Source organism: Falco rusticolus, chromosome 2 (assembly GCF_015220075.1).
Source record: "Falco rusticolus isolate bFalRus1 chromosome 2, bFalRus1.pri, whole genome shotgun sequence".
NCBI lineage: Eukaryota > Metazoa > Chordata > Aves > Falconiformes > Falconidae > Falco > Falco rusticolus.
In genome coordinates, this window is record NC_051188.1 from 65,928,315 (window position 1) to 65,954,492 (window position 26,178).

A 26,178-nucleotide genomic window follows, 5' to 3' on the forward strand; every position below is an offset into this window, starting at 1 on the left:
TCTGACCTAGTGGGGTTGAGCACTAAGCGGTATGGACACAAGCCAGGCTACTGATCTCCAGCCCTCTGTCATTTGGCAGCCAAGACGTAGCTTTTGGTTCCTCTGTGGGAGGATTTCTCAGCCAGCCAAGAAGTGCTGGGTCTCAGACCTGGTTCCTCAGCTTCCACAGATTTTTATAAACGTTGCAAGACTGGACTCCCTTACACCACCAGGCTTCTCAAAGAGAGGAAAGAGATGTGCAGTCAGGGTGTGTAGCGCACGCATGTGTGTGTGAATGCACGTGCACATCTCCCCCCTCTTTGTTTACACCTCTGGGCATCGCTCTCATGCAACCCTTGTTCTGCTTATGAGCCTTTCTGTTCTTGTTTTGGCAACACATGCAAATATTTACTCACATCCATAAACAATCACCTATTCTATCTTTTCAGGTAAAATATCAAGACAGCATGTCTCACCTGGGTGAATGTAAATGGGCTCACGTGTTCCCTTTTCTGGTGGTAGGTATTTATATTTCTGTATATGTCTCCCCAGTGTGCAAAGATAACTGGGTTCTGCTTGGGTCTTTGCAAACATCTGCCAATTGTCATGGCACAGCCACAGATGACACAGAGACTGAACCCCAATGCAGGGATCGATTTCCATTCAATAAAACTGGGCATGTGCTGCTTAAACTGAGGCTGCTAAGGAAGAGGACGAAGGAGAAGAAGCTAGAATGGAGCAGAGGCAGAAGATGCTGGAAGAGCCGATTAGGCTGGGTGTCACATGAAGCACAGCCTTATCATGGTTAAGGCCTGAGGCAGCACATTATCTCAGGTTGTTATAATTGACCCCCACGATCACATTTATGAAGGCTCATTAGAGCTAGGAGGGGTGAGGGTGCAAACTCGGGCATTTGTTGTGCAGGAGAGTGTAAGAATTAATAGGCTGGGGATCACGGACTTCAGTATTTCAGGGAGTGGGTTTGCCAGCAAGCATGAATGTCTATGCTCTGAGAAATTCTTAGAAGGACCAGATTGCTGAAAACTGTATCTGCCTCCATCCCGTATAGTGGCACCACTTCTGTTTCTGAGCTTTAGGGGTGTTTCATGCTACAGTGCTGGTCCCACCACCTTCTGAGCCACAGCAATGGGGCAAGGCAGGGGGGCTAGGCATGGGGGATGAAAGCAATGGAAGTGACAGTGCTCTCGGTGCTCTCTCATGACAGGTCTCCCTGGTGTACTCTGCCAGCGCTGAATACTCCAACTGCGGCGAGAACGAATACTACAACCAGACCACGGGCATGTGCCATGACTGCCCCAAGTGCGAGCCGGGCGAAGAGCCTTACATGGTAATTTCAGCTTCTTCTGCTGGTAGGGGGACACATATTGAACACCAAATGCAAAAAGCAAACGCTGTGTTACATGGTGGTAATATATGGATAGGAGAGAAAATGGGGAAGGACAGAGATGCTTAAGCGGGAGCACTCACGCCTGCAAGCGTGTTGTGGGAGCGAGGCACCGTACATGCACACTAGTAAACAACATCCCAGGAACAGCCTGCTGAAAGTGTTATTGTAAGAGTCATAAGGTAAATGTTTCACACACAGTCTCTGCCAGTCCATTCTCATCTCAATAGTTATTTAAAAGTCTGATGCTGTTATTCCGGCGTGGTGTGATAAATTGGTTATTCTGGCATGCTCACTGGCCCCCCACACTGAGAATCTAATTTTGCTCTCCCGCTAAGATATTTTGGCACTAGAGGAACTTGGATGCTTCTGCAACATTTTAAATTATGGTTCCTAAGTAACCATTTGATTTACAGCAGATAATTGTTGCTTATTAAAAAAATAAATTACTGAAATCCTGTTTGGTTTTAATAGGATAAACATCCTATTGCAAGAATTTCACACAGTTGGTAGTCCAGAACAAGTATGCTTGAATAATAACCAGTTCGGTTTAGTTTTATTTAATCTAAACATAATGTTCAGCTGGGACATGTGAGTTCAGAGGTTACAAAATCTCATCCAAACATTGCCTTTTGTGATGTTCCCTCTGGGCTCTCCTAGCATGAAAGTAAGATTGTCGATATCCCTGCTGCAGCCATATTTCCCCTGTCATCTTCTCTGCTCTTCAGTTCTCAGTTCACTTTCTGTCTGAGCAGCAGCTGAAATTCACTTCTATTACTTGCTGGAATATGATAGAAAGAGCTATGGGGGGCCATGTTCAGGGAACACCGTGCTCCGCTTCCCTTTTTCGCTCCCCAGCACAGAGCGTGCTGCATCCTTATACCCCTCCATGGACTTTTTGGGACAGATGCTAAGGGACAAAACACCACACTTCTTTCCCTTGGTGTGACGTTGTGCCGCAAAGCCAGCGGGCCAGGCTATGAACGCTCCCTTTTGCTAGAAGCCAGCACGCAGCACAAGCCTGCTTGTCAGTGACTTCGTATTGTTGCAGACATGTGGATACGGCACCAAAGATGAGGACTATGGCTGCATCCCCTGCCCTTCGGAGAAGTTTTCCAGAGGAGGTTACCAGATATGCAGGCGGCACAAAGACTGCGAGGGTTTTTTTCGAGCCACAGTCATGACACCTGGTGATCAGGAGAATGATGCAGAGTGTGGTCCTTGTCTCCCAGGGTAAGGGACTTAATTGCAGACCTTGGCTCTACCGAGGCACTGCAAAATACTTTTTTAATGTCAAAATACTTGACAGCCTCTCTTCACGTCCTAGCTGACTGTAGGTGCAATACTGGTGACTTATGCTTTTCAGTCTCTGCTAAAATAATACATTTAAATGTTTCAAAAGCATCGGTGAATGTAGTAAATCAGAATATGCCATTAGTCTTACTGAAATCTCACTGAAGAAACAACTGTTGGGAACAACTAGAAAAGCTGAAATTTCTCTCACTAGAAGTGGAAAGGGAACAGCTCATATACCCAAGCGCAGGTGTGTGCTGCTGTTTTAGATGCTCTCAGAAGTCCAGCTTGGCCTCCAGCTGCCGCTTCAGGGGGCCACCTTGTAAGTCCTGCGTCCTACTAACGAGCTTCATGAAGGTGCCTTAGATACAGTGTTTAGGAACATAAAAAATCCTCTCTCCAGGTGTGACCAGCTAGCAGATTTGTTGGTAGTTGACAGCATTAGCTAACACAGCTGTTAGGTGAGATATACCAAGGCATTTTAGTCTCTCAGGGTCTTTCCTAGCCAACAGAAAGGGGTCTAAAGAGTTGCTAACCCGGGGTGTGTGTGCTGTTGTTCAGAGTCAAAACAAGTTCCAGGGCTGGATGAGGGGGCTTATAATAGATGCTGTTTATTAAGTCCATCTTTTTAATGGTCTCTTATGCTCAGGATAATTCTGATAGCAATGGTGAGAAAGCAATTGCTACACTGAATATGTTAGCAATATATTCTTGATTATATTACCTTTGAAAGTCTGCAACCCCAAGCATACACCTGCTTTCTCAACAGTTTTTGGTAGGGTGAATAAATACTCTAAAACACCACCTCACCTGACATACCTTTGCAGGTTCTGCCAGTGTGGCTCTTTGGTTTAGAGAGTAATGCCTGCTGACATTTGGCTTTGGGCAGTTTGCAGACACTGTATAACCCACACCACTTACAGTGCAGGAAACCCTTTTAAAGAGGCCCTGCAAGCTTCCAGGTTTATTACATCAGTGAGCCTGTGTGAAATTTTCACAGTTTACAAATAAGAAGAGGGGCTTGTCTAGCTGCCAGCTGAACAGACTGATGATGTGATTTGAAAAGAGCTCCCTCTTGACGTCCCCTCATACATAATAAAGAGCAAGAAAGTTAAATAGTGGCTACAGTTGCTGTTCTGCAATTTTTGTCAGGGCTAATGAGGTCACCTAGGTGAGAGCAGGGTGCTAGCTGAAAATAATCAGCTTGCACAGCTGGTGCTTGGGGAATAATCTCAAAATACCGTGTTTGCACAGGTGTAACCTGTAGCAGAAACTGGCCTGCTGGAGTCTGGCTGCGTGCTGCTCTGTGTGTGACTCTCAGGTCTTGAGAATGTTTGGCAAAGCCAGCAGTTAAGGAGAAACACCCTCTTCCTCTGAGTTTGAAGAGATGAAATTCTTGAGATAAATTAAATATGAGCTAAAAGAAGTTCTGAAGCTGCCTTAACTCCTTGTGCGACTTAGACACCCCAGAGGTTGCTCCTGTGGGATGGCGGAGAGAATGCAAAGCCCCTGCATCAGAGCAGAGAGCTGGCGAGTGGCATGGACTGAGCAGCCACCCTTCCCTGTTGGCCCTAGTGGCACCGGGACAGCCAGGTGGCAGGGTGAGTGGCAGCTGGCACAGTGCTCCCTTGCCCAGGCAGTAAACCTCAAAGAGTCCCCGAGGCAGTGGGAGGGAAAAGCCAAGGTTTCCATTTCCATAGGATTGTGCCTCCATAACGCGCTGCAGACCTTCCCCAAGTAACAGCCACGTGCCACGATCTGTATTTAGGGGCACCTCCCCCCTTTGCTCTTTGTCACCCTCTCAGTAAAGCAGCCTGAGGAAAAGTTGAGCATGTGGCGTATTCTGACCAAAAGGGTCTATCATTTGCCTTAAAATAGGTGCTGGAAAATTACATATTTTCCCCTCTATTTTTTCACTATTATTGATGATCAATTTTAGGGAAGAAGGAGACCTTTGGTACAAGAGCATGGGTCATCCACTGCTGATCTGTGTACAGGTTCCCTTCCATGTAATATAGGAATAACACTATTTGTCATGCTCACAAGAAGAATGCAAGGCTGTGACCAGGGAAGAATGTAAAGGCTTAGCTCCAAAGCTATGATCCTTAAAACTGAAGTTCAGCTGCCAGTGAACTCTGGAGGTACCTAGCCCTAACCTCCTGGGACACTGCAGACTTCATCCTCCGATTCTGGCCAGAAGCTCTTCCATCTTGTTAAACAAGACAGGTAAAGAATGTGGAATCTAGGTGCAACTCGGACTATTTCCCTCCATCCATTAGGTAGGTGTTCCTGGTTTGGGACTGAAGTCATAACCAACTAGGAGCAGCCACAGCATGTCAGAGCAAGGGTCCCTCTAGCCTGGTCATCTGTCTTCAGAAGTGGCCACGAGTGGAAACCCCCAGAGAAGGAATAACAATCCAAGTGTACATGATACATATCCCTCATGGTGTCTCAGCACCTATTTTCAGCTTGGAGCAAGTCTCTAGCCTCCTCACAAGATGGAATTGCAACGAGGTCATTTTCTTCCCCTTTTCATGAGTTTGTCCATGGTTACAGCAAATCCAGGTTCAGTTCTCTCCTCTGCGGTGTTTTAAGAGCAGGAATGAGCTCTTTCCTCTGTTTTCTGAATGGAAAGTGAATTTCTAATGAAATAAGAACTTCCAGTTCTGGATTAGGCAGCAGATGCCTGCACCTATGTGCTCATCACCTCCCTGTTGCCTCTCTGCAGACTGTCCCCTGTTGAGAACAGTCGTTGTCCCCAGTCCCAGGTACCCTGGTCCTTGCAGGAGGGTAGACCTAAACCTGGGCCTAAGTCTCTTGAGTCTGACACGATACCGTGAAATTCGCCCTGAGATAAACCACCATGGGGTCAAGTGGGAAAACACTTGTCTGTTTTTCAGTCTAGCCTTTACTCTTGTATTTTACAGTTCAAAATCCGAGCCTGGCAGGTGCTAAGGAAAGAGAAAGAATGAGTCTCATAGTGGAAGAGTAAACACCATGAAAATTCACTATTTCATTCCTGGGCCACTTTTTCTCCACAGATAGTGATATAAAGGGATCAGACATTTCCAACATTGCCTTTAATATTTCGTGCATTGCAAAGTAGCCAGAAACACAAACCTGTTGCCAGCACTTCACAGAGGTGAATCATTGATGTTTGCAGCTGCAGAGCTTCCTACTTATGTGGGTGAACAGTTGCTTGCCATGAGCATCCTCTTCAGTTTTCTTTACATGTCCTCTACCACTCTGCATTGCGGTGAAAACCTAGAAATATTCCACCAGCTTGATTTAAGTGTCAGAAGGGTTGTTTGTCTTTCCTAAACCTCTGTAGCTGTTAGACTGTGGATCCTAACTATCCTGTATTTTTTTTATAGATTTGTATGTATCTTTGGCCCACCACTCTTCTTTTTTGTAGTTTGGCAGTCATTTCCTCCTTACTCATTAATTAATGTTACACTGGTCCCCATAAGAGAGGAAAGATGACTTCTGCTCCTGAGAGAAGGGTGGAGTGGCAGATGAGGCACAAGACACATTTGAAGGGAAGAGTTAGGGTGATCTTTTTAAAACTTTTAAGAAAGAAAGGAGGAATCATGTTCAGTTTATCTGCTCTCTGAGGTACCTCCAGCCCCTGTCTCCCCTTGCAACTCCGCATACTCCATTTCCTGGACCTATATGCCTTACTGGTAGGCTGGGTCATTCACTAATGACCAATTGATTTTGATAGGCAGTTTCAGCAGTAACTTGCTAACAATGCATGAATTTTCCAGAAAAAAAAAAACTGCACATGCATTGACAGGTACATAGGAGCAGAAAACAGATTCCCCATTGCATAAAGTGTTTAGTATGTTAAGTACCTGTCTGCATAGAATGGATTATGAATTTATTCATTTCCTCATTAAAATTTGTAGTGATTTACAAGTGATTTGTAAAGACATATCTATAACACCAACTGTGTATGATTTTGATGTAATTTACTCATTAGGCTGCCTGTGGATCCAGTTCTTCCATAACCAATTACTTTGTTTCAACGCTAACTTTATTAGCAGCCCAGAAGTTCAAAGCATGAAAACTTTTCCTTCATGCTGCAATTCCATTATCAAGGACTAACTTACAAACTATACAGCAAAGAAGAAAAAAAACCCACCCAAAACCAAGAACAGCAACCACAAAAAAACCCCAAACCTGTAAAACCTATATCTGACTTTCCTTGTAAGGGTGGTGTTTTCCTGTATTTTTTATTCTGGTTTGGATCAGATTTGATTCTAATGTTAAGGAAATTATTATTGTGGTTTTTGTGAATAAAATTAGCCAACCATATACAACTGGTGGTCTTGCCTGAAAGGTTACTGCTTCAAAAAATAGCATTCCCTTATTTTGAAAAATCTTATTTCAGGGCATGCTGTAAACTGCAGCTTGAACTCAGAGGGGAGAATAATGTTGTTTTAGGCAAGGGTACTACTTCTTGTCATGTAGGCTTGATGGTTGATTAATTGTCTTTTAGGAGGAAAGGAAGAAAAGAAACACTGTCTCTATTCAGACAGTTTTTTTAAAAAAAAGAATAATCTTTGCATCAAATTGCTTATAAAAGGTTTTTTTTTTTTTAAGTGATTTTATCTCAGTATAATTGGTTGCTGGTGAACCATGCTCAGTTGTAGCATATTATTTTACACTGTTTTGCCTATTCTTGCCCTTCATTTCAGTTACTACATGCTGGAAAACAGACCTCGCAACATATATGGGATGGTTTGTTACTCATGTTTGCTGGCACCTCCTAACACCAAGGAATGTAAGTGTTCCGTGATTTCTATGTATTTCATCTGGTCTTGACTTGGAATCATCTGGAAGCACAATATGAAGCCTTTCAGCGATGATAATTATGTTCAAACAATAAGTTCGTCTCCAGGAAAGCAATTTCTGCTTCCAACTAGCTTTGCCAACAAAGGGAGCAAATGCTGAACATTTGGGGAGGGAACAGAATCTTTGATTTTAGAACCTGCTATTGTTCAGTTGTGCTCCAGTTGTCATCTGTTAAGACATACCATACGGGACTTGCTATGGTTACTTAACCCGTAGGTACAGGGAGTCACAGATCTGTGTATTTTAAAATTCAGTTTCAGTTCAGCTATGAAGAAAACATAGGACACTTTGTAGATGCTAGTAAAAATGCATCGCACCTTTTCATATCCTTCGGTTTCAAAGTGATACAAGGGTTGATGTTGGCATGTGGTAGTCAGCACTGATCAGAAAGCTAATTCTGTAGATTTAATTGATGAAAGAAGCTGTAGTTTGCTAATTGGAAAAAGCACGTATGTATGTGTGTGTGACATCCTAGCAGTGCCTATACACTTGCATGCCATGTACGTGCAATGGCTGACCCATCCTCATGCCATGGAGGGAAGGGACAATCATGCTCCAGTGATGTAATGCAGAGTCAACCCCCCATGCTCCTTTAGGGGGTAAAGAAAGAGAGAAAAAGAAGGAAAAATTAAGTTCTCTCTGAATGACCAAATTACTTTGACAACCCCTCAGAGAATCTGGAGCAGATCAGGAAAAATCCTGTCCATGTTCTGTTCTTTTAAAAGTCTTTATCATGAAAAAGAATTGCAACTTTTTGCCTGCTTGATTTGAAAGCAGAGGTTGACACAAGTCCTTTTGCATTTGTTTGTGTACATAAACAGCAATTACTTAGTTCAGATGCTGCTGAACTGTGTATCATCGGTGCTCTCTCTGTGAGCCACTTCAAAGGAGGGTAGGTCATGAAGAGCTGCCACCTTTCCTGAAGAGCAAGAGCTCAGATGAGCCAGGGGATAATTACCACCTCACAGAGCTCCTGGTGAGTGGTAACAGCCCAGGTGGAGGCATCTCCCTGAACTGTCTGCATGCAAAGTGGCTGGTCTGTTGTACAGCTGCTCACCCTGTTCGGCTGCAGAAACCCACCTGGTCCCGAGATGTGCACTTTGTCTGAGACAGCGGGAGTGGGCAGGGGCAGGGTGAGCGTGCTTTTGGGAAGATAAGGTCTGTATTAAGAGGTGAGGTAAGGGTGCTAGGGAGGACCCGAACCTGAGATGTGGGAAGAAAGGGGAGAAGTAAGTGAAAACATGAGGATGGGAGTGTCAGTGGGAGATGAGGGTATGTGGTAAGAGGATGCAGGCACGCCTCCTCCTGCATGTGTGTGTAGGCTGGCTGCCCCACTGGTGGGAATACAACCATGCCTGCTGCTAGACGATAGCCAGAAATTAATCCCTTCCTCAGCTCCGATGGTCTGTCTGAAACACATGCTGAAATCAGTTTTTAGTAGTATCAGACATGTTGTAGCTTACTGATTTGGCAAGGAACTACCAGAAGATCTTAAGGCCATTGCTGAGATTGAAAACCAGATCTTTGTCTTTTCTAGGATACCTGGCAGAATGATATACAATGTGCTTAGTTCTGTGAGGCAAGTGTGAATTGCACAACTGATTAACCACATGCAATTTTGAACTCGATGAACACAAGAATAGAAATATATTATCTTTGAGAGGAATTTAGGCAGGTGCATAAACCAACAAATTGGCTGGGTACTAAGGTAGGAGAAACCTTAGTCCCAGAAAGAGTAAACATTACCATTTTAATCAAGTCTACAGAACCAACCATTTGATTACAAGTGTTCAAAAAGTGGGAAAGCTTCTTAAAATCCAAATTCCTCAAATCACGAAGCTCAGGTAATTTGGTTTATGATGTCTAAACCTCTGGACTCTGTTTGGAATGGCAGCTCACTAATACATAGGCAATAATGTGTTCTGCAGATGGAAAAGTCAGCCTTGCTGCAGGAACCTCTTGAAAGGCTCGCCGTTGTTGTAGCAGGCAGCATAAAATCTGGTATCTGCAAATGATCTTTATCACACATTTCACTGTCATCAGATTATACCAGTCAGAGCAAAGAAAAGGTGACATGTCAGTGTTGCACAGCTGCATAATTTTTTGAGGTTCGCAAATTCCAGACTCACCCAAGCACTGTGTTGTGAGCACATAACCTTAATGTGAGCACGCGGTTTCTGTCATCTGAAGGATAACATCAGTTCTTTGGTAGGAACAGTTCCTCTGCACGGAACAGCTTCTGCTTGTTGACTGGCTGTCATGGCGGAGGACCCAGAACAAGAGCTCCAAATGGTCCCAGGAATCTCTGGTCCTTCCTTGAGATTTTGAAGTAGCATCGAACAGCGCTCAGGAGCCTAAACCCACACCAAAGGGGTGCCTCTGCCCCAGAGCTCCTTTTCTTCCAACACGCCTGCGTACAGTGCACTGCTGGAGAAAGGTGACCCAGTGGGTTGCAAGGACACAAGGATGGCAAAGTACTTACAAATAGGAAGTCGGGGGTGACAGGCTCTGGCTTTACACCCCTAGACAGAAAATGAGGGCAAATAAATCCCATTTCAGGCCTTCATTAGGTCCAAGACAGGGTTGGAGGGCAGTTGTGCTCTCCTTGGCTAGAAGAATACCTTGCTGGGGCAGTGCCTGGCCGGCGTGTTGCCCAGGGCCAGAAGGAAAGAGCAGCTGGGGGAAGTGTGCGTGTGCGCGCGTGTGTGTGTGTGTGTGTGCGTGTGTGTGGTGTATGTGCCGCTGCGTGGAAACCGCGCCGAGAATTTGCCTGATGATATATTTTATCTGGCAGAAAAGTACTTGGACTTGATCAAAGGGTAAACAAACAGCTTTCAACGCCAAGAACCTGCGGTGCAACTTTCGTCTCCTACACAGTCAGTAAACCCTGAAATGGCTGAGGAAACAAGATGAACACCCCATGCCCCAGCATCTGGAAGTGTTAGTGTAAAAAGGACTGGAAGTGAGAAAGAAATTCCCTGATAGGCCTGTGTCACTGTGTTTTCTTTTCCTCTCAAGGGACTTGAGGCATAAATAACACAAAATCACATGGAAAAGAGCTGGAGGAGAGGGAAGGATTTCACAGCAGTCAGAGATTTAATTGAGGCAAATGTATCACCAGGTTACCATGTTGAAACTCTGTCTGTGGACTGAAGGATGGAAGCAACAGTGTTCTGCAGCCTGGGAGGAATACCAGGCATCAGCGGCAGCTTGTGGACAGCCGGCACGTGTGAGGAAGGGGCTATGCGTATGTGAGCTGGAGGATGTGTGTTTTGTAGCAGGAAAGCTTTTTCTTGCTGGAAAAAGGGTAAACATCACTGTAACGACTGCACGTGTTTGTTTCTTGTGCACTGTGAAATGCCTGTGTCAGAATTCCGGCCTCTCAGCACGCCGCTTGCTCACTCCTACACCACCGTGTAGGAGCCTCAGGGCTACTCCGCCAAGCACAGAGGAGCACACTGCCAAAGCAGACAAGGTGCGAGAGCTTCAGCTGTGCATGAAGCACATCATGAGCCATCAGTGGCCCTTGCTGACACTAAATTGGGATATGACACCTCTGTGATAAATAACAGCATTGCAAAAAGTAGGGGAGGCACGTTTTCTATGCAAATCAAAGAATGAAGGTAATGAGCATCAAACCACTTTAAGATGCGGCTTCCCACAGTTAATGGTGCTGGATTTTCTGTCAACACCTCTGGAACTGGAGTCACTTGAAGCATCTGACTACACAGGGTCGTTTTGTTGTGCATCCTTTCTTTTATCCAGCGTAAAAGTATATGCAAAAGACAGAAGACTTAAATGTATACGGAGTTTCTCTGGCAGAGAGTACAATTACTGCTGGAGGACATTTTTGTCTTTTAGCAGCTGCACCTCTCTGTCAGTTTATGTATATTAACTCCACTGTTCTCTTCAAGCTTTGATATTTGCAGTTCCAGTTCAAAAATGATGGAGGAAAACAAAATCAAACCCTGCTACAAAAACTTGAAGACCATTTACTCTGACGTTGTATTTACGCAACTACATCAAATACGCAAATCCTTTTCCACTCACAGATTATTGATCTAGAGAACTTTGGCAATTGATTGAGGGTTTTCTTTTTAGTCTACCGGACCTATTTCTAAGTGTGTATGGGCACAAAATATTGTTATGTCTCTCACCCTTTTTTGCTTGTTGTGTATACGAAAACAGCTGCAATAATCAATCTGTGTAGGTTTTTAAGTCTAACACCTACCAATGATGGCTTAGGAAAATTAAAAACAAACAAACAAAAAAGTAAGGAAAAAAAAAGAAAAAGAAGAAAGGAAAACATATGTAGTCAAGTTGTTTTTTAATTACCAGAGAGAAAATGGCATCTAGAAACAGAAAAGATCATTTTTTATTATTGCATCGTTAGAACTTCAGAAACAACTAAACAGATGAGATGGAACAATTGACTAAACAGGCTGATGGCTTCGTGTGATGAGCTGTAATCAGGGGGTCACGTCCATACCCGTATACTGAAGACTGAGAATTCAGCCTCCTTCATTGAAATGCTTAGCACAAACAAGCCTAATGCCAAAAGCACTTGTATCACTGAAAAATAATTCTTTCAGAGATTTTTATTTTAACTCTCCATTCTTTGTAACATCACTAATTTTCTTTCCTTGCCAGTTTTGTCCTTTTGTAATACAATCAACATCAGGACTTCTTTTTCCTGCTGTTTCAAATTATGCTTACAAATGAATAGGCTTGTTAGCTGAGGCTAACAAACTTGTGTGTGTGTGTGTGAGTTGTTTGATCTCTGAACACTCCATTCCTCTTCACATGTGGAATGGGAGAAATGTTGAAGGCAGTGCTTTATTGTGCACCGGTGGTATGGCCTAATTCTCATCCCCTTAGGGTTTGTCTATATTAGGAAAGGTACCTAATCTTAGGACAAAATTGGCCAGCCTCAGCCATAAATTTTCAAGGGGAGAAATCTAAGAAGCGAATACGGGGTTTGATGTCTTCAGTTGTTGGAAAAGCTGGGCCCAGGTACCACTCGCGAAGGCATCTGGTCCCGGTGCAGTTCCCCTGAAAGAAAACTCCAATGACTGATGTTTTCACCCGTGCCAGAGCTGCAGCTCCCACAGCGAGCACTGCCTGTCCGTGGGAGATGTTGCAGGTTTCTGCAGCATCCCTCTGCCCAGGCTCATGAGCTGCAAAACCTGCAGAGCTGCAGCATTCCACCACTTGTACAGGCTGGCCACCACGCGCAGGGGAATGAGAGTGGTTCCTTGCGGCTCCATTCTCTTCCTTCCAATGCTCTGAAGTCACTGTAGTAAGGCTTAAAAGGCAGTTATCTCCTTCGTACTGCACAGAGAGAGAAGTGGCAACACTGAATTCCTGGACATAGGCTTAGTTCATGAAGCATGTGCCTATGACCTTCCAGTACTGTGCGATGATTACAGCTCCCAGTGAATCCTAACCAAAACTTCAACAGATTGACAAATAAATTGTCAGACTAAGGCCACGTGGCCTATAATTGTCACCATTTCCCTGCCCCGGCAAAATAAAAGGAGAGAGACATAAAATAGTTAAAGACATTACAGAGAGACAATGCATAACATATTTCCTTTTATGTGTCTGAACAGTGGTGGTTACTTACAGTGAGAATGACCAGATTGAAAATAAAAGTCTGGGGGAACTTAGCTGTCACCATTTTTAGGAGGTTCAGTTTCAGGAATTAATTAATTTCACTCTTCCTGGTTTAATAACAACCTACACTAACTGAAGTATCTGCCTGTGGCTGCAGGAAACATTGGGGGAACTTGTCTTATAGGATTCTGTGTGTCCCCTGAAAATAAGACTGTTATTAGTGATTTGCAGAATTTTAAGAGTTGGTTCGTGTTTGATTACCGAAGTCATATGTAGACGCCTTACAGAGTGGCTTGGCTTTGCTGCTTCAGCTTCCATGACTTGCCAAGTGCACAGGGTTTCCATTTGAAGTGTTGTTTCTTTAAGTCTGAAACCAAACCTGTAAGTACCTGAATATAAATTTACATTAATTTGAAAATCCTGACTTCTGCTTGCTACATATCTAGGTCTTTATTTATGACTAGGTTTAGTTATAACCTAGTTTTCAATTACTTTGTCAGCCATAAACTGTCTAACTTTATTGAGTTTCAACTCAATATAATTTATTTTTCATCTCATATTCCAGGCTGCTAGTTATTTATTTGTGTGTGTGTTTTACCTTACTTTACTCTTGTAAAACAGTCTCGCTGGCCCGAGCAGCTCGGCTGGCAGTAGTGAGTGTGCGGTGCCGTTGCTGAACGGACCGTGGCTGTGAGAAGAGGGATGCATCAGGAGAAAGCAAGCTGCACTCAATGGCAAGAAATAGATGCATATATACACAAAGACATTTTAAAAACGCTTCTTATTTCAGGATCACTCTGATAGTCTGTTGTATACACACTTTGGGTGTTTCTAGAACATATTATTAACTATTCAATAAACTTTATAAAAAGCTGTTGCTAGCTATGAGCAGCAGTTCTTTGCATGGACCAGTAAGCTGACACCCACAGCAACATATGTCAAGAGCACATATGGTCTCCAACTGCAGCAGATTTTATTCACTCACAAACACTTGCAAGGGTTCATGTTGGTAAAACTTTCTTCCCTGTGCCCTTCTCTCACAAATCTGGTAGTTTTGTTTGTCACTTCATCTTGTAAGTCTGTCTCGAGATACATGAACTGTAATAGTCCTGTTACATAAAGCAGAAAATTCTTTGAAACAAAAAACAAACAAAAAATGTTATTGCTCAACATTTGTTCACTATGAGGATGAAAGGCTGGCTGAATGGGAATTTAAGTTAAAGCTATCTTTTGAGTTCAAAAACCCCAAACGAGAATACAGATCCAATTGTTCTTTTAAACAAAATTTTTTTAAAAAATGAGACTGTATTTAGACTCCAAGAAAGTTATAACTAAATTACAATGTTTGAATAAAAACATTTATAATGCAAAAGCTGACCAATCTTCAGTGATAAACTTTTTTCCTAATGTCTTTATCACATTCCTGCAATATTACCTACAGGTGTCTAGGAATATAAACCACTCTCTTGCACAGCTGTATTACAGCCATCTATCTTTTTTTGTGCTTAAAATAAAGTTGTTTCCATATGTTGCACTGTAGCACCTTAGGATGTCTCTGCCTGAGCTATATCTAAGTCTTTATAGATTATGGGAGTGTCACCTATATAGGAACCAGAATTAATAATGTGATCAGGATACAAAACTGGATGTGCACAGCTGATATTGCAGTCATGTTGTAGTGCTGGACGGGGAAAAAGCAGCAGCTGAGTTCTGTTTCTTTTTGCTCACACAAAACCGATATGAAATGAACTTCTGCAGAAGCTGGCATTTTTGGTTCCTCTTGTAGTGCAGGTGCACGAATTGGCACTTTCTTCTAAGCCACATCTAAAGAAAAATCTTGGCCCATAATGAATACGCCAAATTATTAAATTTGATAATAGGCTTAAAATATGCATAACAAGTAACCCCCACCTAGGCATATGTAAAAGGCCACCACGTTCTAGCACCAGCCTTGATTTTGCCATGACAGGCACTAAAGAACAAACAAGGTGGGCCCGTTCCCATGCAAAGAAAATTCTGCACGTAGGCTCTGGAGCTCACTCTTGTGCACAGGAGAGGCACATGTGTGCACGTGCGTGTGCACATGGCTGGGGCAGCATGCCGTATCCCCACGTGGGGCAGAGCCGACTGAAGCATGACAATGGTGTCGAATGAAGAACGGATGATCTTCCTCCTTACTCTTCCCATGCTGTGTGCTGCTGCATGACTTCCCACTATGGAAGGCTCTACTCCCTTTTAGAGACAGGTGAAAAACATGAGGTTTTTCATGGGTTTTTTGGTATCATGAGATACCAAACAATAGAAAGATTGATTAGGCGGAAATACTTCAATGATTACGTATTTCAGATGAAGGAAAAGAGAGAGAGGAGAGTTTGATAAAACTTGCTTCTGGAGGAGACGAGCTGAAGCTTGTTAGATAAACTCCACACAGACAAAGCAGCATGGCTTGCCCGTGTCGACTGAAAGGCAGTGTAAGAAGAGCTATTGTTGACTTGTTGCAGCTTGCAAGGACTGCACAGAGTTACAATTGGCTGTAATTGCATTTGCCAGGGGGACTGCAAGAATAGGCACAAGCTGGTAGCTACAGACATGAAGTATGGGGCTACAGCACTGGCCACGTACTAAACTTCCTCTGATGTCCAGCCATGATGAGTAAATACAGAGGTCGAGACCAAGGATGACTCACTCAGTTTTGTGAAGAACTGCAGAAAATTACCTGTCTTTAATCTCTGCTACATGCAGATGACATCTTTATCTAATGATACCTAGATGGCCTACTGCTGTATTCAGTTCCTGGAGCTTGTAACTAACTCTTCTTAGAAGGATGTTTGTCACAGAGAAGGGACCAGAGGCAAGAATCTGCCTGTCATTTATGTAATATGAAAAGCATCTGAATTAACAAAATAATGTATTTAAAGCTTTATGAAAACACTTCTCCAGTTTGAAAAAAAAAGCCTAATTATAATAAATGAATCCATTTCCTTCCAACAAATGAGGTTTGAAAGAAGTTTTACCATTGTTAAAGGAAATTTCCTTTGAAGACATCTGCAACTCATACTTTGTGGCCACTTCAAGTGTACATTTCTCATTCACTACATGCAGCCATATTTTATGTTAGGTAGTACTTTTTTTTTTCTTTTTAAACAACATTTCCCTTAATTTGAAGAACATGTATATTGCTTTGTTCTTAACCATGGAACATTTCTCAGACCATTCCAGACCACTTAATTTCCTGCAAAGTTTACCTGGTGGGGCTAATTTCTCAGAATATTTACTGGGTGAAAAGAACGGCACGGTTAGTTCTCAGCTGCTCTAGCTGCCGAACTAGCTTGTGGAGCCGTGGGCTGTGTGCACCTTACCAGATGACTGGGACAGTCTTTTGTCTTCAGGTCTGCTGAATTTAATTATCACTGGGCTTTTTCCATAGCTAACACAAAGCAGGAGGGATTTCATACCCCTTCCAAGCAGAAGGTGGTTTTCAGTGTCTGTTGATAGTAGCTGTTTGTATTACCTGCTTAGCAATGATATCAAAGTTTATATGAGAATGAAGAGAATGTTTTCTCCCAGGCCTCATGTTCTTAATCTGTTTTGAAATGCTATGCCAAGAGCATCTTGTATGAAAGCATTCCCACCAAAAGTCTTATTCCCAATACTATGTGGTATTGTCAAAATATGTTGATTTATGAGTTGGTCTACCGCTTTGAAAACTTGGTGGATGACACCATCTGAAAAATTTATATTAACTTTTAAACTTAACTGTAGAATTTACACATGAAAACTCCTATTGGACAATCTCACTCCTCTGCCAGCATGAAGTATTCCTCTGAGTCCTTCATTTCACTGTTTTGGTGGATTTTCCCCCTCCCCAGAACACAGATTTGGACATGATAAGAAACGTACTGCCCAGCTAGATTGCAGGAAATTCTAGTATTCCCTGTTATGATAGTAAAGCTCCAAGGAACAAAGAGGCATTCAACACTATTATTTGCCACCTTTCCTAGGTTTCCCTGTAGGGTGATGAGGTTTTGCATACTGTCAGAGTTTCACAATGATCCTGCTAATGAAGGATGCTTGTGAGAAGCACTACTTTGATGAATCTACCATCTGGTACTTGGGGTCTGCAGTTGCGAATAGTGGAGTGGGGGTTATAAACAGTTTGAGTCATCGGCTGGATGCTGGGAAACTTTCTGCTACCCAGGAAAGATCTGTTATATAGGAATCACTGTATACCCTGCCTGTGTCTGAAGATGCCTGGGTTTCTTCTAAGTTCAAAACCATTCAGGAGCTTTGACTTCTTCCACTCCCTCTAGATGCTATGCAAAAATGTAGTCTGTAACACAATTTTCAACGTGCGAGAAATGCATATTGGGATTAGCAACATTTCAAAAAGCTAAGAGTTCATGGGTTCTTTGCTAATGAATGGGAAATGCAATCAAGCTAAGTAAAGTCTCTGTTTACTTGGGCTAAGATCTTCCTTTGGCTGAATAAAGTAACCGTGGAATTTTATGTCATTTCTGTTTATATTGTAGGTGCAGGGGCTACCTCTGGTATTTCAGCCATTTTCCCAAGTACCTCTGGCACAAGCACTTTCTCGCCTTACCAGCATGCTCACAAAGGTAAGAATGTATTCACAGATTTAATTTAGCAGCTGTTTTGAAAATGGCATCAGCAAAGTGCAACCAAACTGAAAATATCTATTGTGAATTTTATTGCCACTATTTCTGGATTTCTAATACTGCTGCTGAAAATAATTCAGAATGAATTTTGATTTCTTGGTTAATCAACACCACTGTTTTAGTCAGGTGGACTTAAAATGGACTTCAACTGTAGTCAGTAATGCCAGCAATAAATTGATCTTATTTGTAGCCATATGGAAATGGCACTATACCTCAGCAAAGCTTAGCTTAGACTGGTGAAAATAATTTAATACACATATAGCCAGTGTTTTATTAAGCTAACACAAACAGTTCTCCAGCATGATTATTAGGTTTTAAAAATATGTGAACGTGAGAAGACACAACAGGAAAGATGCAGTTAATGAGGTACTGGCAATGCTGATCTTCCTGGTATTGTGTGGAAACATGATCACGAGGATCATGTTTTCAGGAAAATTAATGTTTCATGCATTTTTACATATCTGCCATTTTCTGCATCCTTTTGTGGCTTTTCAGTTCTAGTCTTTTGCATCCAAATTCTGCTTCTGAATACCTTTTCACATACCGTATTTTAAATTCACCTTCTAGCCACGCTGCATTTTAAGTCTCTGTTAAAAAAACATCAGTTCTTCTACATGTGCAGTGCATTTTCCTTTTTAATGCAAAGCTTTTGAGGAAGCCATAGTTATCAACAGTCATTTCAGCTCTCATCCCATTTGTTTATTTATTTTTTCTCTTTTCAGAAAGTAAATGTTAGGAAGGCTCCTACTCTTGTTTACATATAGCTTCCTATATTATTAGCAGATAATACAACTTTCTGCATCTTTGTATCTGATAGATCACACCATCAAATATATTTAATGAATAGTGTTAACTGCTCAGTACAGCATAAATGTCACAGTTTTGAAAAACTGTTAACTAGTTTGCCTTTGAGATGTAACAATAAGTTTTTCAATGTTTAACAAGTAACCAAGACTCAACTAAATGAGCATGCAGGATGTAAGAGTAGAGTGGATCACAATCTGTTAACTGCTCTCTGATGCTAAGAGTTGCTCCCTTATGAAAGTATTTGTTTTGTTTACTCCAGCAGATCTTTCAGGACAAGGACATTTGGCTACAGCTCTTATAATTGCAATGTCTACCATCTTCATAATGGCTATTGCCATTGTCCTCATCATCATGTTTTACATTGTAAAAACAAAACCTTCTGCTCAAGGTAATTGTTCAGCAAATGAAATTTTAGCTGCAAACACTATTTTTAGATAGCTTCTGAGAATAATTGCTATTATATTTTTATATTCTAGCCTGTTGCAAGAGCCATTCAGTAAAAAATGTTGAAGCTCAGGCTAACACACAAGAAGAGAAGAAAGAAGTACAAGGTATATATTGCTTTAGTTTTGTTTTTTTCTGTACGAGACACCATTGGGCTTAAATACTCTTAATTACCATAATTACAATTTCTTCTTTGAATTGTACAAAATCCATGTCAGTTTACTAAAGAATTGTGTATAATAGTTTTTGTACTTTGAGAATGTCATTTAATCCTCTGACAGCAATTAAAAAGGTAGCAGAGTGACTTGTGTTTGCGGTAAGGTTGCCAGCAGAACCAGCACTTGAGACAAAACACTACTTTGGAAACTCATTGCCAATTTAAGTTTCTTTAATTGTTGATCTACAGATAATGTTGTGATATTTTCTGAGAAAGAAGAGTTTGAAAAACTCACAGCAACTCCAGCTAAGGCTGTTAAAAGGTGGGTAAAAGACAAACGTACTTCCAGTCTGACCGAAGTGAGGGAGGGACATAGTCACCATTCAACCTGGTTACAGAGAAATACATGAAGAACAAATTAGATGGGTATGCTTGTAGTTTACTGCAGCAGGGAAAAGACTAGATGCCTTAGTAGAATTTCTCCCCTTCCATTTCTAACAAAGGATGACAGATGTTACCAAAGAGAAACCTGTGTCTTCCCCACTCCCTCTGGGATCAGCTCTTACAGCTCCATTTCCTCTTTTGACAGGTCCATTTTTGGGACCTGAGCGCTGTTCTTGCATACACACACTAAGTAAGGTTCCCTTTCACCTCTAGGCAGCAGGGGGAAAAACAGCTGCTCCAGGCCTTAAGGAAACTCTTCGTAGCATCATCTGGGTGGCACGGTGTGGTAGTTTTCCTCACCTTGTGTCTGCCTGGTGGCCAAACTTGGTTGGGTAACATGATTAGGGGGGGCTAAACACTGTCCTCATCTGGAAAATCCCTCTATAAAAGGATTCTTGAAAGCTATGTATGACTGTGTAGCTTGGTGGGCCTTGTATATATGCCCTGAGCAGGTGAATGCAGTTACATTCAAAGGATTTCAGAAGAAAGGCATTAAGATGCTTCTATTCCATTACTCTAGGATAGCAAAAAGATGATTGGAGTCAACCCATGAGAGGCTTCACTAAGATAACAGTATCCTTCATTTTACAGTGAAAATGATGCATCTTCTGAGAATGAACGACTTTTAAGCCGTAGCATGGACAGCGATGAAGAAGCTGCAGTTGACAAGCAAGGGACTCCAGAGAGATGCTTGTTATCCTTAGTGCATTTGGCCAGAGATAAATCTTCTACAAGCAATAAATCAACTGGGGTAAGGCTATTTTGAAATTTAAAAATGAAAAGCATTTTTCTGCATTGCTTTTTTTTTTTTTTTTTTTAAGAAAACAATATACAAACTATCACCCCTCAAAATGCATTATAGTGCAGACCAGACTAATTTACAAGAGCTTCTCCAGACAAATTTATTATAGAGTCTCATTTGCATAGTGACATATATGTACATAGATGCTGTTCAGGGCTGAAAAAATAAATTTCCTACAAGAGCAATAACGTTGCTATTTTGACTATCACATTTTATAGCCTAAAGAAAGAAAAAACAAGCAGCAACCCCCCAATATAGCTAATGCTAATATAACTAACCGCAATGCTACACTTACCACAGAAAATCCAAGATGGAAAAATAATGCAGCAGCATGTCTGGCTTTGTACGACAGCACAGCATCTGTGTACCTTGATCCAGTAGCATTGGTATTTCCATGGTATCAGGTTTTCAATAATATCTGGTGTTGTGCTTGGACTTTGTGTATAATTTTGAAAACCACACATGTGCTTTGAAGGTCACTCCTGTGCTCTGAAAGACACGGTAAATCCACTGTTTGCTTTGCTCTGGAAAATCTTCATTTCATCCTGTTGAGTGTGTACTGCTTGGGGTGTTTTATCTCACTTGGAGTATTTCAAGGCATATCTAAGGCCACACCTCATCCACACAACTTTTTAGCTTACAATAACATGAAACTATTCTTAAAATGAAGATGTCTACTCTGATTAGTTCTTCAAAAATATTTTTTAAATGGCAATAGCTAGTATAGAAACACATCATTAATATCAAACATCAGATATTTTAAGAATATAAAAGATTTAAAATGCATCTTTTAATGTTTGCATGTTTTAAATTGCTGGGATGGTTCAGCTCAAACTTTCTAAAATAGCTCATTTTTCAGCTGAGACCAGTCACACACAGTCTCACACAAGAGAAATATTTTTGTACTTGTAGACAGTTATGACCATCTGAAAATAACTTATTCCTCCAATGCTTTTATTTTAAAACTCAGTTTTAATATCTCTAAATATCCCACTTTATCATCCTTCTGTGTGCACCCGTTTGAAATTCCACAATACAAGCTGGATAGGCATGAAATTGGAACATGTAATAAGAAGCGGCTTACCTTTTAAAGACCATGTATAATAGATACATTCTCCAGAGTCATTTAGATGGGTTGCTCGTAAGCATGCCTGAAGCACAAACTATTTCTTCCGTACCTTCTGTTCCAACATACTTTTCATGGACTGGAGCCTGCTGACAAGGCTGAAGACAAACTGCAATGAAAGTGCAGATTGTGTCAAGACCCTCTGCTCTATACCTAAGATCTCACAATTAAGCCAGTTGCAAGAAGTTAGAAAAGCAGTAATTTGCTTCAGGCTGGGGAATAAGTATCATTTCTAGTACAGGAAAGAGTATTTAGTTATTGGACAAGGGTAAGCAAAGTTAGAGGCTTGCTCTTAACCAAGTGTGCTCCCTCCTGGTTAAAGCAAAAGCCATCATACAATGAGCTACCACACGGAGGATCAGCAGGCTCAGCTTTACCTGTTTGCTTTCAGCATAAGCTTTACAAATTCCCCATCTTCTGGCTCCAGTAAAAAAAGCATCCTACACAATGCATAATGGGCATAAGTCTTTAACCTCCCTTCTTGCCCCAAAAATGAGAAGAGAAGGAAAATCAGCATCCAGTAATTTGCTTAAGAGGAATTTTAATAAATCCCATTAAAAGAAAATTTTCTTTCCAAGGTTCTAAAACAGCTAATCCAGGCCTACAATAGCAAAACAACCGATTAAGCACATGTAAATTATACCAAGAATATGTGAACAGTCAGTGTCTGCATTGCATTGCCCTGCGATACAACACATTTGCACAGTGTCTGTGCCTGCGAGACAGGCTTCGGGTGGAGCAGCCGCTTTGTGGTCTCCAGCTGCAAGTCTGTGTATTAATCCAAGTCATTGATGTGCCTTGCCCTTTAAAGCCCAAATAAACCGAGGAAAGTCTTTCCACAAAACAAAATACTGAAAGCAGAGCTTTTTTCCTAGCTGAGTTTGCAGTGAAAAGTGGCAAATTTGTGGAGATAATAGTGGCGTCCCATCAAAAAGACAGCTTTTCAGAAAGCTCAGTCCTAATGAGAGCTGGCAGAAGGATGATAATTCCAGTCCCTGAGAACTCATGACATTTTGACATTTGTTTTCACTCCACATTGAATCCAAAGCCAAACCTTGAGAATATTTTTGCTAAATGAAACTCTATCAAAATGTCCATTTTCAGCTTGGAAAATGTCAGGCTTTCAGTCTGAGTTTCTTTCTTGTCAAAAATGACTAGAGCATCCAGGACCTCACCCTGTCCAAAGCTTCACAGATTTTTATTTTTTTTATCCATCTGCAACGTGTTTCAGATTCATCCAGGCAATATATCATGGAGGAAAATACAGTTAATTAGTAATGCACTAAGTAGTTCTATGTCAAATGACAGAAAGGAAGATTCCCTCCTCTACAGTCCTCTTAAGACTACTGGAAGAAGGCAATTTCAGTCTGAATTTAATTCCCTGCAGCCAGTCCTGTCCTGGTTTACCTGGTCATCCCTGCATTAACTGTCTGTGTGCGTGCTATTGGGTTTGTCCTCATTGTCAGGAGTTTGCTTCAGTCTGAACGAGAAATAAAATATACAAACACTTGGAACAGAAAAGTTATTGATCTAAAAAAAGACTAGAAGATGGAAAGGAAGATTTCTAGCAGTGGGAAGTGAAATTGGAAATAGGTTTATGCTTCATGGAATAATTACTGTGTCCTTTTTCTTTGAGTCTTCAAAAGGGACCCTTGAGGACATGATGTGATAGCCCCTAGTGCCATGAAATGAAGGTCTCCAGCAGAATTTCCACTGCTGTCTACTAATTGTTTACTCCCATGACTGAAAAATTAATGAAATAAAACTCTTTTCATTTAGATTCAAAGCCGAAGGAAAAAGATACTTGATGTGTACGCTAACGTATGCGATGTTGCAGAAGGTGAGTGTACAAAACCTGTACCTATACTAACAACATGAAATTATATCGCAAGTGGTTGCTGTAAAATAAGAAAGGCCTCTACCTTCCTACAGAAAGTAGAAAGTCCCAATCTAGAAAAGACATTCCTATAGGCAGATTGGTACTCACTTGGCAGGGAGCCCCGTGGTGCCCTGAGCCCAGAGCTGTCCGGGCTGGAGCACACCTCGGCTTCTCTCCAGGCGTGTGCATGGGCTTCCTTCCCATGGAGAGCGGGAAGGGCAGTGTTGGGTTGTGCTGGGAGACACACACAGACCAAGTTGCAGAGAAGCATTCTGGCATTCCCCATCTAGAGGAAACCTGTTTGATTTATTTGGTTAGTTCCTTGGATAGCAGAGAGTAGCGATTTGGGAAGGGTCAGAACTGAAGGTAAGACACAAGTCTTGACCTACTCTGCTTCTCTAAATACTGTCCCACCCCTCACAACAAAAAATTGAGTTTCTAAGTTTTGTTTTAACCCTCTTTAACACTTGACTACCTAGACTGTTTTGGCAGAAGAGACATGAATTAATTTCCCTGCAGAACAGGAGATGTGACTGCACTTACTGCCCTGCTCCGCCACCCCATCCACCCCCAAAGACACACACACTGTGTGCATGTGTGTGTAGGAGTTTTCTGTGGTTCAGGGAGATCCATCTCCCACCAAATTACTGCTGCTGAGTACGAAGCAGGAAAACTACCGAAGCAGAAGACTAGTTAGGGGAAAATGCTGATTCTCTCCTCAGTTCTGTGACCATGAATATATAGAAAGAATGCCCAGGGGAAAAATAGCTTTTTCCCCACAGGCTGAATGTTAAATCCTCTCTAGACATTCAGTGATAGTGATGACAATCGAGCACTTGCAGAGACTTTTATGCTTGCAAGCATCTAGCATCACTGGTTCACCTCACTCCTCACATTCCTACAGAGGCAACTTCCAGTATGAAAGATGTCACAGCAGCTGATCACAGAAGGCTCAGGGAAGGGTCAAACCTGTCTCTTGAGCTCAAACACTGTGCCTGATGTGCAGAGGTGTATTAATGGAATGCTCACTAGGGATATGGTTGCAGTATACTTTTTCTAATGGCTAGCAACTTGTTAAAGGAAGGGGCAATGCCTTGGGAATTCATATGACCCATCTAACACTTTTTTCCCAGATGTACTCTAATTATTGTACCCTATTGTCTCTAGGAGGAATTAATTTGGTAATACACAACCATAACTTTGGAGCTAGACATACCTATCATGGACAATCACTTAAAGATTTTAGCTGTACTTATTGCTAACAGTATATACCGTAGTATTTTAATAAATGTCTTGACTAGTCAAGAGCCATGCACAGAGCCATCTGACAATAAACATCTCACTTGCAGGTCTGAGCCCTACGGAGCTGCCATTTGATTGCCTGGAGAAAACCAGCCGAATGCTCAGCTCAACCTACAACACAGAAAAAGCCATAGTGAAAACGTGGCGCCACCTTGCCGAGAGCTTTGGACTGAAGAGGGATGAGATAGGTGGTATGACAGATGGCATGCAGCTATTTGATCGCATCAGCACAGCGGGTTACAGCATCCCAGAACTGCTAACCAAACTGGTGCAAATCGAGCGGTTGGATGCTGTTGAATCCTTGTGTGCGGATATTCTGGAGTGGGCACAAGCAATGCCTGCTCCTGAGCCAGCAGGGACATCCTGACATGCCTGCCTGGGACCCATGCTTCCACATCAACCACAAGAACCATGATTCCAGCAAGCACCATGTCAAAGACTTTGGACAAAAGACCATTGATGTTTCTTCCACATAATCGCTCCCAGTAACCAACGGGAAGCTCTTCTCTTTTGACTTTTTAAAAAAGTGAAGTTACACATCTACCAAAACGAGAGCAAGAAGCTTGGTATGAAACATGTCATTAAACAAAATGATCACGTTAAACAGTTACTGATAACAAGCGGACACACAAACATCCATTTTGCAGTCTGTGTATAAGTGCAGATAACCCTGCTGATACCCTTCCCACCTGGCCTTCAAGAAAGGCATGGAATTGCTTTCTGAAAATATTCCTGTCTCTTAGAGCTTCATTCAATGGTTTAATAGTCACAGTCAAAAGCAGTACCACAGCTACAGTATCAATACACATTAGGCACACACATTTCTATTGGCTCTAACATATTTAACATGTAACCAGGTTCCTTTTCTATACTTCCTATGGTTTTTTTGAATCTAGAAGTATGTGCATAGGTGTATATACACAGTCCTCAGATTAACTAACCATACTATATGAAAAAAAAGAGTCAACATAATCTACAGATTGAAGTGCTTCAAAACGCTGTACATAATGCACGTAAATGATCTCTTGGTCCATACTGACATTTCAGAAACTGTAAATTCAAACTGCTGACTTGCTGAGGACAAGCTGGTTAGCAAGTGGGCAGTGAAAGTTAGCAGACACTCCCTGTAAGTTGAGAGCAGTAAATTTTTCTCCTCTTCACCATTACAAAAAAAAAAAAAAAAAGGCAACAAAACCAGATTGTTCAGTACCATGAAAAATGTATTTTTCCAGTAATGGTATCTACATATCAAATTATATTCCAAAAAGAGGAATTACAGACAACAGTAGTGCATATTTGAAACTAAGAGCAAAAAGGGTAGATTTCTTTAGAGACACTTGAAATGCAGAGGAAAAAGTGTTTTTTAGATGTTATACTCTTGTAAACACTGA

General features: G+C 41.8%; 1 protein-coding gene across 1 annotated transcript; it reads left to right on the plus strand.

Annotated features, from left to right (window-relative positions):
* Positions 1-434: 434 nt before the first annotated feature.
* On the plus strand, positions 435-25,592 carry EDAR (ectodysplasin A receptor). The gene is made up of 11 exons (XM_037377753.1): positions 435-497; positions 1,205-1,327; positions 2,436-2,617; positions 7,378-7,463; positions 17,680-17,766; positions 18,893-19,021; positions 19,110-19,184; positions 19,484-19,556; positions 20,270-20,429; positions 23,386-23,446; positions 24,835-25,592. Exons 1-11 carry the CDS (start codon positions 447-449, stop codon positions 25,152-25,154), a joined length of 1,347 nt encoding a protein of 448 aa, XP_037233650.1. The 5' UTR covers positions 435-446; the 3' UTR covers positions 25,155-25,592.
* The last annotated feature ends 586 nt before the right edge of the window (positions 25,593-26,178 follow it).

Excerpts from the sequence above, each read along its gene's own strand:
- EDAR (XM_037377753.1), top strand. The coding sequence starts at position 447 with ATGTCTCACCTGGGTGAATGTAAATGGGCTCACGTGTTCCCTTTTCTG. Across the intron at positions 1,328-2,435 it reads CGGGCGAAGAGCCTTACATG|ACATGTGGATACGGCACCAA; the intron begins GTAATTTCAGCT and ends GTATTGTTGCAG. Across the intron at positions 20,430-23,385 it reads CAAGCAATAAATCAACTGGG|ATTCAAAGCCGAAGGAAAAA; the intron begins GTAAGGCTATTT and ends CTTTTCATTTAG.